The 12,215-nt window shown below is 38.3% G+C and overlaps 2 protein-coding genes across 2 annotated transcripts in view; both read left to right on the forward strand.

Moving 5' to 3' along the window:
- The first annotated feature begins 483 nt into the window (after positions 1 to 483).
- Positions 484 to 2,131, forward strand: mid1ip1b (MID1 interacting protein 1b). The gene has a single exon (XM_034213511.1). The coding sequence runs from the start codon at positions 777 to 779 to the stop codon at positions 1,269 to 1,271; it is 495 nt and encodes a 164-aa protein (XP_034069402.1). The 5' UTR covers positions 484 to 776; the 3' UTR covers positions 1,272 to 2,131.
- A 2,364-nt stretch (positions 2,132 to 4,495) lies between these two features.
- Positions 4,496 to 12,215, forward strand: part of si:dkey-100n23.5 (cyclic AMP receptor-like protein A) — a 46,630-nt gene continuing 38,910 nt past the window's right edge. Inside the window, 5 exon segments of the mRNA XM_034213582.1 lie at positions 4,496 to 4,669; positions 7,820 to 7,872; positions 8,914 to 8,968; positions 10,160 to 10,216; positions 10,312 to 10,372. Of these exon segments, the coding sequence (XP_034069473.1) occupies positions 4,589 to 4,669; positions 7,820 to 7,872; positions 8,914 to 8,968; positions 10,160 to 10,216; positions 10,312 to 10,372 (307 nt within the window). The 5' untranslated portion in view covers positions 4,496 to 4,588.

A 12,215-nucleotide genomic window follows, 5' to 3' on the forward strand; every position in this document is an offset into this window, starting at 1 on the left:
CTGATATTCTCAAACACTTGTTGCTTCTTTCTTCCAAAACGTGAGCGAGTCAACAGTGGCCTCGTCATTAGTCCAAAATGGACTTGTCCCGCCTCCACGTCCCCCTGGTTGGCTGTGTGTTTGCCTGAGCAGTGGGCTGATGGCTGGCTTAATGAATATGTATATCATCGGTCCTGCTCGGTCAGGCCTCACCCTGCCTGTCATCGGAACAGAATGTGCGATGTGATTATGTCATTTGTTTCACCGGAAATCCAAGCATATTCTCAGAGAAGAGCACATTAAGTTTGTGATAACACTGGGTTGAATTGACAACTGTTGTGCGTAATTACGCGCGATAAAGAGTGCAGCTTTGTATTCGTGTCTGTGGCTGTGCATGTTGTTGAGTTGGTTTCACCCCCCCCCCCCTAACTGTCAATTTAAAGCCACTCCCCTTCCTGACAGAAATGACAAAACTCTCTGTTGTGTGCTACTTCAGGTCATTTAGCTCTGGTTTCAACTGCATACAAACTTGATAAACAGGTTGTGGGACCGCCTCTAAAGCCGGAAACCTTTCCTATATAAACGCACACCTTTCTCTTCACAAAACAGAAACTACGAAAAAAGCTCAAACACTGAACACACGGGACAACTCAACTCGCCTGATTTACACGACAGCCAATCCCCGCAGAAGAATTACAGCCAAGCAGACGCTACTCTAAGCCGATCAGCCCGGAAATAAAGCCACAGAGGAGAAACAAACAAGTAACTGATCTTCCACAAGAAAAAAACTCGCCACTATGATGATGCAGCAAGAATCCCCGTCGCAGAAGAACTCCCTGTTCAACGCCATGAACAGATTCATCGGCGCCGTGAACAACATGGACCAGACGGTCATGTTGCCCAGCATGCTCATGGACGTCCCGCTGGAGCTGGAGGAGGACAGGGAGATGACGAACTCCATTAAATCTGATGAGGACGAGGGGGACATGTACAGCTACTACGAGCTGCTCAAGTCCATCCGCAGGGACATCCAGGTGGGGGTGAGGCGTGCAGAGGCCGATGAGAGGCACAAGGAGAGCATGGTGATCAGCCGCAAGAACTCCTCCGCGTCCATCTCTTCCGCATCATCACTATCATCCTTTTCATCCGAGGAGGAAGAGGAGGAAGACGAGGATCTGCAGAAGCAGTTCCAGTTCCACCTGACCGGGCTGCAAGGGGTCCTGTCCAAGCTCACCGTGCAGGCTGACTCTCTCACCAAGCGATACAAGAAGGAGATCGGTATGTGCCACTAAGCTCGGAACCACAGAAACTGAAAGGGAAAAAAAACAGAATTATTTCTATTGGACTGGCTGAACTGACTTTTCTCAATTGGTTCTCTTTGCTGCTGCTGTCACTACTGATGAAATTTATGAACAGTCATTTGAATGGTAGAGAAAGAAAGACGGCTTATTTATCTTTCTACTCGGTGGTATTATTGTCTGTAGATGTGTTGAACCTCATGAAAGCATTTGTGTACTTAACACCAAACGAATGTGTTTTGCACTTCAAAGTTTTGAACACATATTGCATTCAGCACCTGTGGTGCATATATGAAACATATTTAAAACCTTTTTATTTAATGTAATGTATTTTTTTATTACCTCACTCTGTATAGTTTGAGAGCCAAATGTTATTTCAAAGTTGGAGGAGAGGTGGACTGCATGAACTACAGGACCTGTTGTCTGAACCGCCCCTCTATGGGGGGGGATACTGACGAAAGATCCAGCTTCCTGTTTGTGCTGCTGAGGATGTTAGTGTGTTCAGATGTATGTGTCTCTGTATGATGAGTTCTCCTTCAAATCTGATGTGTCTGTGACTTTAAATTATGCCTGCATGGAAGGAGGCAGATGCTCACTGTAGCTGTTGCCTGTGATCTCCTAATGCCTTACATGCCCATTGAACAAGCATCAAGTGATAATGCCTCTGCATGGAGCATAATGAGGGTTTCCACAAGATGTATTGTTGTTATTGTCATGTATTTGCTATTATTATTATTATTATGGTATTATTGGACCATGTCCATCTGTCAAAATAAGCAAGTGCTTTTGTATGACCCTTCTGCGCCATTTTTGTACTTATTTGTTTCTGAAAATAAACTTTGATATGAACTTACTTCACTTGTTTCATATTGTTTTTCTTAAACATTCTGTCACAAAAATTACATCACAAAAACTGAATTTGGCTAATCCAAAAAACAAATAGACCAACAACAAATGATCCATTAGTATATGGGTTACCCAACACACTTTGTGCTTTATAAAACATACATCTTGTTAAACAAAACATTGAAATCAGAACCTTTATTCTTCCCACAGAGGGGAAATGTACATTTTTACAGCAAAAGTGAATATAGAGACTAAGAATACAACACTATAAGAAAGGGCATGCACATACTATTTAAAAAAATTAAAGTATTTAAATGTACAAGTGACATCCGTAAAATAATTCCAGTTTACATATTGCACACACGTTTTATTGCACAACAGAGGTGTTGTAGTCTCTATTATTTGTGTGAGGGTCTATGCAATATGTTTTTCTTCAGGACCAAGGAGGTTTTATTTTATACATTTGAAAGGACTACAATATGCAGTACAAACTTACTTGGAACATTATTTAAACATTGAATAATAAAGACAGACGCAGTATTGTCTGCATCTCTTCTTGGGAGTGTCTTCAGTTATGTTCTCTCAGTTAGGAAAACAGGTTTAATTAAACACAGAGTTATTTTGGCACAGATGTACATTCAAATAGCATGCACGCACTGCAAAGAATACGTTTCAACTGCTGTCTTACTTGTAAATTCTGTTCAATTCTTTAATTTATGTCAAGAAAAGACATAGAAACAACATCATTTGCACTCTTTGTAACACAGTGTCCCCTCAGAGGTGGATTCACAGTTACCTGTTGGTTGAAGAATGTTGTCAGTCATAAACCTTAAAACATCTGAACTCTCAGTGAAGAGCCAGAGGGGGGAATGCTGCTTTGTTCCATATTATAACCTATAAAAGGGCCAATTTGAATGCATCTAAAAGTAGTTATTTCAATTTGTTTGTGTCAAAAGGGAATATTTCCAGAATACGGTGCATCAGATGTATTGTAGAACAAAATAGAATAAACGTCAACCGTACAGCACAGCTGTCATGAACAGCCTCAAAGGCCAAGAGGAAAATGGATGCAGCTTGGGTTTCAGTGTCACATTAGCTCAATTAGTGCAACACACCCACTTTTCACTTTCATTCTTTCACACCCACAAACTTTGAATAAAACCCAAACAAAACAATGAGAGCAAATGCAAAAATGTCCTAAAGATAATGTTCAATTGGCTTTATTCAGTGGAAAGACAAAACCAGATGAAACAGAAAGTCACTTTAATAGTCCTCAACAAGCAAACAATAGTGGACACAAAACGTCATGGAGAATAGTTGACATTAAACCAAAGACTTCAAGGGAGCAACTACTCAAACATCTTTAAAGAGAAACAGCCAGACATTTTTTATTTTTCGCTGGTTCAAAGCGTTTACAGGAAATGCTGCCACTATATTGGCATGCTGAAGAATCGGTACAAAGTTAACATGCCTTTCTGTTTTTCACTGAATGAAGTTGCTGGTTTCAAAAGCATCCACGGAGGTAACATTATCAATAACCTTAAGGTGAATGCCAGAGGCTATCACTGAATAGCAGTACTTTTACAATCTCAAAACACTTGTGAGCAGGACGACACAAAACTTCTTCCTGGGGCCTTTTGTTTCTGATAATGAGATCCAAATTAATTTGTAAACACAAAGGGATATTAGCAGTGCACAAACAGCAGGGTTTGACAGGAAAGTTTGCTGATATCAGTGGGGGGAAAAAACTATATTTACTTAAAAAGTAGAAAAGTATGACAAGTTAAGATCATGCATGCATAGAATATACTTAAGTACAAGTAGGTAAATATAGGAAATGATAAGCAATAAATAAGGGTAGTATTAAGCATTGAAGCAGGAAAGTACTATTAAGTAAGTCAAAAGTATTACGGGTGCAATGACCTATGAAAAGCATTTACTGTTAAAGGTGTGAAGCTTTTAAGTTTGAGCACCTTATTACTGTTGGGTAGTTTAATGATGCATCATATTGTATAGGCTCTACTTGTGTTTTGTATTTTAAAAAAATGCAAATAATAACCGTCCCATGTGTCTGACTTGAAAAAAGTACATATCCTTGTTAGTAATGTTGTTAAGTAAAAGTAAAAGTAGTGACATGACGTATTTAGTTTCACTGCTGACTGATGTGTTGAAACCACCTAAAAAACCCTACAAACATGGGAGGGGATTTCTCCAAACCTAAAGGGTTGGTTATTTCTGATAACGTGAAGATAAACAAAATGAATTAAGAAGTACAACGAATAAAGGCAGAGTTTTAATGTTAAAGTCAAACTCTCGATTGTCCCTCTGACGAGTAGATAAAACGCTGGCTCTTCCCTTTTTGTCCCTTTGCGCGCACCGTAGAAACAGGAAGTGCAAGAAAAGGCGACAGCAAAACATCAACAAATTGAAGCGAATTAATAAAAAATAAACCATTGTGACTAAAAATGGACAGTCAAAACTCAAAGTCTACGAGTAACGATTCACGCTGCGTGTTTTTTAATACAGATTCAGAAGACTATCGATGCGTAAGTAGCTAACGTAACTGTAAATCAATGTTCGCCTTTTTTGTTGCTAATTATCTCGTTAGCAACATAACGGTTACTTTTAACTCACTATGGGTTAGTAATTATTAACTCCAACTGATGTATTTATTTATTAATCGATTAATACATTGATGCATGGATGCCTGACACCTGCATGGTTCCTAGTGTTCAACAGTAACCGTGTAACTAAGCTTTCAGTCATCTAGCATGCTAGCTAACTTCATTAACTGGTTGATTATTACCATTAAAGTGCATCTAATTTAAACGAGCTAATCCCCACTTGCTACTGAAGAGCTAATATAACTCAGTTGTGTCTGACAAGCTAACAAGCTACCTTAAGCTAACCTAGCTGAGCATTACCAGCTTTATGTATTTTAAGATGATGTTTCTCATACGTTATGAAAGCTTGTTTACCCACATTGTTCTAGAAATGAGACATGCAGGCGGAAAGAGTATGTTTGTTATTTTTAGAAAAAAATGATAAGCATCGTCTTATCTTGTAATGATAACATGTGAACCTGTTTTGCCAGCTGAATGTGATAAAAGTAGCAACACTAACAACAACATCAGAGACAGAGTGCCTACGAATTTATTTCCTGAATAACAACTCTGAAGGGAATATTTCTACGCTATTTTATACCTTCACTCCAATACATGTGTACAGTGTTGTTGTAAGGTAACTAAGTACATTTACTCAAGTACTGTACATAAGTACACTTTTGAGGGACTTGTATTCAGTATTTCAATGTTTTGCTACTTTGTATACTTCCACCCCACTACATTTCAGAGGTAAATTGTGTACTTTTACTCCAGTACATTTATTTAATATCTGTAGGTAGTTTGCAGATTTGTATTGATAATGTGAAGTATAAACCTCACTTAAATAGAACTGTATAATTTAGCTCAGCTACATTTAGGTTAGTGATTTGAATTGTATGCAAGTTGAAAATAAGAAATAGGCCTATTAATATGCTGCATACATGCTTAATCAACATAGTGTAATCCAAATCAAGATCACGTACCATAGACTTAATAATACCTCAAAGTAAAGTCTCAAGCACAAAAACTGCATCACAACCTTCACAAACATAGATTCAAATGATATTGCATACACGTGGTGGTTGTGGTATTGAGTCCAAAACCTGCAGATGTATGTAGATGATAATAAACCAGTCAGTAGTTCTTGTATTCAGAATAACTTTGTCTGGAGATAACCGGCTGAATCCAGACTGAAGTACTATTGCGTGTAGTGAGCTTGTGAAAAGGTGTAGGTGTAACTTTGCATGTAAGCAGCTTAAAGCTCCAGGTTGTGATCCACACTTAACTAAGAATGCTGCAATAATGCTGTCCTGCCTTTAGCCCAGTTATCTATTTTCCCGTCAAGCAGTATCTTGTAATTGCAAGACATTGATCATAGGGTCCCTTAAGCTGTCTGAATAACCCAGATGCAGATAACCCACATTGACCAAGCTGGCTGTACCAGTTTGAGTTTCGTGTCACTGTTCAAAACGAAAACTATCCATACATTCCTCATAATTTCATCAGTATTCATGCAGTCGAGTTGTTTTGTTCTCTGTAGCATCCCTTTTTCTTTGTCAGTTGAACAACAGCATGTCACAGATGTAGGTAATGATTCACTTTTGTTTTGCTCCGAGAAGCAAGTATGTTATTTTCATAAATATAGACTGTCCAAGATGAATAATATATACTTTTGTTCTGGGATTTTATCTTGCGACTTTGAAGTGGGCTCAATGTCAATGATTGAGTGTGTCTCAATGGATTCTGTGATAGCAGTAGCACGTAGTTTGTTTAGCTGTTGTGTTTAAAATGACTGTTAGTTCTACTACTTAGCCTAAACCAGATAGCTGATTAATACACAGCCTATGAAAAAAATATTTTGCAATATATTGATAATTGTCTAATGAAATCCAAGAGCAACAACCAATGACACGGATGCTTGCGCGACTATTATCAGAAGGAAATTCCACAAGTTTACATAAAGCAAGATCTTTCATTTCATTTTCTACAAAATAATGTGTAACTTAGTTAATTGTTGTAGGCTTTGTATCACTCTATCATCATTAATAATAATACATTACATTTATAAAGCGCTTGTCCTGGTGCTCAAAGCGCTTACAAGCAAGTAAAACAAAATAACAACAAAAGTAGAAAGTGCTAAGCTAGGAGGAATAAGGGCAAGGGGTTAGTTGATTAGGAGTTGAAGGCAAGAGTGAAAAGGTGAGTTTTGAGGGCCATCATTTAAATATAATTAAAACAGTAATAACACTGTAGAAAGCATCAGAAAACAAATCCTCCTATACTAGTGTAATCAGAAATCTACTGCAAAGAAAAGTTTAAATACAACTTGACAGTCACTTCTATGAATGACATAAATCTGTCATGTCATTTGTATAGATATCTCTGTTTTGTTTACATTGCAGGTTTTAGACTGATGGAAGTTAGTGGTCTGTTGTCGCTGCTCAGAGGACACGTGTAGGACATTGTGTGCTGAGGGCCACAGCAGAAGTGTTGCACAGCTCAGTGTTGACATGTCTTACTGTAAAACTACAACGGGTCCCTTTCATTTTCCCTGAAGCTTCTTGAACTGACTCACACATTTCTCATTCTTTTCATTCCTCCGCTCTTCTTCCTCTTCCCTCTCTTGTTGCTCTCAGATCAGTTTCAGCTTGGATGTTGTTTTGCACAAACTATGTAGAGTATCAGGTTCTAGCTGTCATTTCTCTCAGCTGTCATTTAACAGCACTCAAAGGCTTCCGAAAGCGTCATGCTTGTGGAGGTCGTAAACACCTTTACATGTCTGAGCAAATATTCACAATTCTGTTACAACTGTTGCCTGAAGTAGATGCAAACTCCATTTTGTACTTACTTTAATTACACACATGCTTGCAAACAAACACAACAGACATGCTTGAACAAATAGCAGTCTTGTCAACCCAGTAATTTCTGAGCCTATGATTATAATCATGGCGGCGCTGTGTTTATCTTTCACTCCTCAGGAAGTTTGTACAATGCTTTGAAAAATATTACACAGAGAAAATATTACGATTAAATATAGACTGATTCTTTCTTATTAATGAAGTTGAGCTATAATTAATTGTTTGTCATTTACAGGTGGTGATTTTAACAGTGAAACGAGCCACAGGAACCTTCTCCTTAGTAGGATGGTAAATATTTCTTCAATGTATTTATTCCTCAAAAAAGACTTCACTTTGATTTTGCACCAGATAGTTTACCTTTTCATGTATATTTTTTTATATCTGATATGTTGGCAGGGTTTTTTTAATACGTTCCTGTGGATTTAAATGATGTCAAACTAGCTTTGCAAAGGTTTTATTCGTGCAGGGTAAACACTTTGTCAGACACACTAATTGTGAACATTACTTTGTGTGTTTACAAAAAATAAACTGCAGGGTTTTTGTTTTACTTGTGCAAACAGTAACCACTTCTGTCACCCTGTAATAAATCTCATCTTTGCAAAGCTTGAGGCTTTGTCTAAGTTGTTTTGATTCACTCTGTGTAATTTGCAGTGTTGTTGTACTCTGTCAAACATGTATGGCCAAGGAAGTAAAAGTTATTAAAGTCTATTGTAAAGTGGTGTGCATAACTGCATGCAATATTTGCTTGTAAAATATAGTTTTTTAAATGAGACTGAAAGATTTCTATTTAAACTTTTCCAAATCCCAGGGCACTATGGAATTACAAATGACTTATATCGAATACTTTTTAGAAACAAACAAGGGAAATTACTATATTGGGACACGTTTCTCCTATGGTCAAAAGGACATTTATAATTTCACAGAAGTCATAGAGTTATTTCCCATTTATTTCAATAGACAGTTGTATTTTGCAGGTGGCTTTTAGTGGCATTTTGATGAACTGCATCTTAACATTTTGGCTTCAGCATCTAGCTTTTTGGCCGGGGAAATCATTCCTTCAAATGCTGCTGAGCAGGTCTCTGGCAGGTTTTCAGCAGCTCTCATTAGTTTCAGTCTAAAATGTCTTTAATGGCCAGTAATCGTACACTAAGCTAAATAAAATCACCAGATTAACGTTTGCTACAGAACCTGCAGGGATTTAGAGTTTAAGTTTGTATGATGTGGGCCTATATGAGTGCAGTAAGCTGGTATATCATTATTACAACACCAAATGATTTGCCCCGTTTGCTTTCAGTTAGCAATAATCTCTCTACTTTCTTATCTCCACAGTATTTTCATGCTCCTTGTGATCTGGCTACTTCGCAGATATCACTCTTTGGCTCAGGTACATTTCCACTACACTAGAGTATGCTTTGACTCTCTTTTCCCCTCATTTTCTATTTGCTTCATTGCCACCGGAAATATGTTCAATTAGCCATGGCAAATCTTGGCATAATTGAACCCAATTAAAATGCACAGATTAATTAATTATGCAGTTAATTGACTCATGGTTGTTCTGTGATAATGACGGCTTTCTTTCCCCTTTAGGTCACACAACAGACTGAATAATATGAGTGTAGATGTGCTTTTCCCTCCATGTTTTCTTGTATCCACAATTCAAAAGTCTAAAGCAGATCAGTGTTTGAGTTTGCAGCCTGCTTGGTGTTTTTAAAGGCAGTCCGGCTGGTCTCTCAGGTTTTGCAGCACTTCACGTTATCCTCCTAATCTGAAGTAAATGACAGTTTAGCTGATACCTCCGCACTAGGTCGCTCAGTCACCTCTTCCAGCTCCTCTAACAACACGCACTGTCCTCACCTCCATCCCCTCACAAAGGTTACCTGTCAGTCATAAACTTTAATGCTCTTTCTTTAGGGCTTTTTCTGTCTCTCGCTCCTCTTCCTCTGTAGCATTGGACTTAAAATCACACTGTACTTTTTACATTTATATTCAATCTATTATTTCATATTCCATTCCTCACATACTTATGTATATATAATATCCTGCTTTATATTTTGTTACTGTACATTTGTAATTCAACATGTATATTTTCAACTTTTTAATGCTATTTTATTTCTATTGAGATGTTTACATTTTGGAATGTTTATTCCAATGTTTATTTCTATTTGTACAACGCAAACATTTCCCAAATTGGGATCAATAAAGTACTTCTTATCTTATCTTATCTTATTGGCAGAGTCATTGCTGGACACAAACTAGGACTGGGTGTATGTATGTGTTGCCATTTTTCTAACCACCTCTTAAAAGAGCTATCTTCTTAAACTATTGTAGGGCACAGATTATCGGATGATATCAAATCAAATACTTTAGTTTATATAGAAGAAGTTAAGCAATCTTTTTCCTCCATCCTGTAATATTTTCGCAGCGTTGTCGCCAGAGACGCCAAGCTGTCAGACGCATCAGTGCTCATTTGATGTATAATTTCTCTCTACGTGAATGTAAATGTGCTGCCATATTAAGTTGGGATGTTTTGTTAGAGAATCCCGCTTCAAGTCTTCCTCTCATTTTCCCTGTACAGAAGATGATCCTCAGCCTGACTGTAGCTGCCTTCTTCAATAGCGTAGCATATGTCATGGTGAGTTACGCGAGCTTGCTTCAGTAAACACCCACAAAACAGAGTTTTCTTTTAGCTGAAAATATGTCTCTATGCTGTTCTTCCTTCTTACCTAGGGTGATTCACATCCAGAGGGATCGCTTTGTGACTTCCAGGCCTGCTGGCTAACTTACTTTGGTAAGACGAAACTTCATTATTTAGTCGCAGGCACACTTTTAACAATAGAGGTTGAGTATGCCAGAAAAAAATTCAACAAAGACATCTATTGAAGAGCTCGTAAATCACAGTGTGAAATAATATTACTTTGTCATTTCCTCTTTCTTTTTTTTAGCTTGAGAACAAAATGTGCTTTGACACTGATGCTCCGGCTTATAGCTGTATCTTTCACCCAGAGCTTATTTGAAATGCAACGCAGGGAGTTATTACTGGAGGATTGTCACGGAGGTGATCTCTGGGGCCATAGATCTCGGCCTCCGTTACGGGTTGTATAGCTTCTTTGTTGATTGTGTTCACCTGGTGCCCTGTGTTGTCTCCTCCCCCCTCACCTGTGTCTTGTTGGTTGATTAGTCTGTGGGTATTTAGGCTCTGTGTTTCCTGTTTGTGTGGGAGATCCTTGTTGCTGGTGACTGTGTTCACATGAGACAGTAAGATTGAGGCTGTGTCATGTGCCACAAGGAGTAATAAATGTCCACACTGGGTTATATTTGAACTCTCTGCCTCCTTGCTTGGTCGGGCCGATCAACGGTCAGTCTCACAAGGATATACAGGCTAGAAAGTGAGCTTTTGAAAGCGATAAACGTTTTAAATAAGTAATTGTAAAGTCACTACTATCAGTCAAAGAGAGTACTAAAGCCTTGCCTTGTATATAAAAAACAAAACAAAAAAAGCATATTGGTGTCTCCAAATAACCAGACTTCAGTGCTTCTTCTTTATGCCTTTTCCATTATTGTATCTAATGTGTCTTACATTGAGTTTATGGTAATTACTTCTCATTGAATGGTTATATTTTTAATTGACATTTTATTAGAGCAGCAACGATTAGTTGTCAGTCGGTCGAGAGAAAAATAATCCCGACTATTTTAATAATTGATTAATTATTTAATTCATTTTTAATGAATGTGTTTCCGACTCTGAAGTATGGCAATTTCCAGCTTGTCTCCTTTTTATATCATATAAAACTGTATATCTTTGGCTGAAAAAACAAGATATATATAGATCACCTTGGACTTCGAGAAAAATGGGAAAGACATTTTACTCAATTCTCTGAAACTTTATTGACCCAACGACTAATGTAGAAAAAACCCTGCAGATTAATCAATAATGTAAACAAATGGTTATTGCTGCCCTATATCTGAAACAGCCTCTCCTCTTGTCCTGTTTGACAACAATTTGGCAACTCAAATTGTGCATGCTGTTCCTATGTTCTCAGGAAAGAGATGGAGAATGTTTACATGCCATTTTGAGATACACCAGTTGTCAAGGGTGGAGGAGTATTCACACACCCATGCCAAGAATACCACACCCGTAACGATGGTGTAACATGTGGGAGTCAATTGCAGCTATTCAGTACACGCCCTCAAACCAGACGCCTTAGTGTTTCATCATTGATTTTACTCCAATGAGCACATCATTTGGGTTTGTCAGACACATCTGCAACTTCTCAATTTGGTTGATATTGGTAGGATTTCTTGGACTTATGAGGGCAGGATTGTGTTTACCTTGAACATCTTGGATGCATTTGTTGCAATTACAGTTCCTTTAGCCCCAATTAGCATAAGGGTTGTCAGTTAGGACTGGCTGCTAATGCAACTCTCCTCCAGGCCTGTTTTATTGGTCTCACAGGCAGACACACATCACCCTCACACACACTCAGACAGATACAGGGTAATGGGCAGTGAGTTAGTGCTGCAGGGTTGCTGCCTGTCACCTCGCTTTATCACGAGGATCCTCACGCTTAGGACAAACGGCCACACATAAACACCGGCTGAGCGGGCACTTTGTTCTGTTGCGAAAGCCCCGA

This window comes from Gymnodraco acuticeps, unplaced genomic scaffold, assembly GCF_902827175.1.
Source record: "Gymnodraco acuticeps unplaced genomic scaffold, fGymAcu1.1, whole genome shotgun sequence".
Lineage (NCBI taxonomy): Eukaryota > Metazoa > Chordata > Actinopteri > Perciformes > Bathydraconidae > Gymnodraco > Gymnodraco acuticeps.

What these genes read in the sequence shown, in the direction of transcription:
- mid1ip1b (XM_034213511.1), top strand. Translation starts at nt 777, where the DNA reads ATGATGATGCAGCAAGAATCCCCGTCGCAGAAGAACTCCCTGTTCAAC.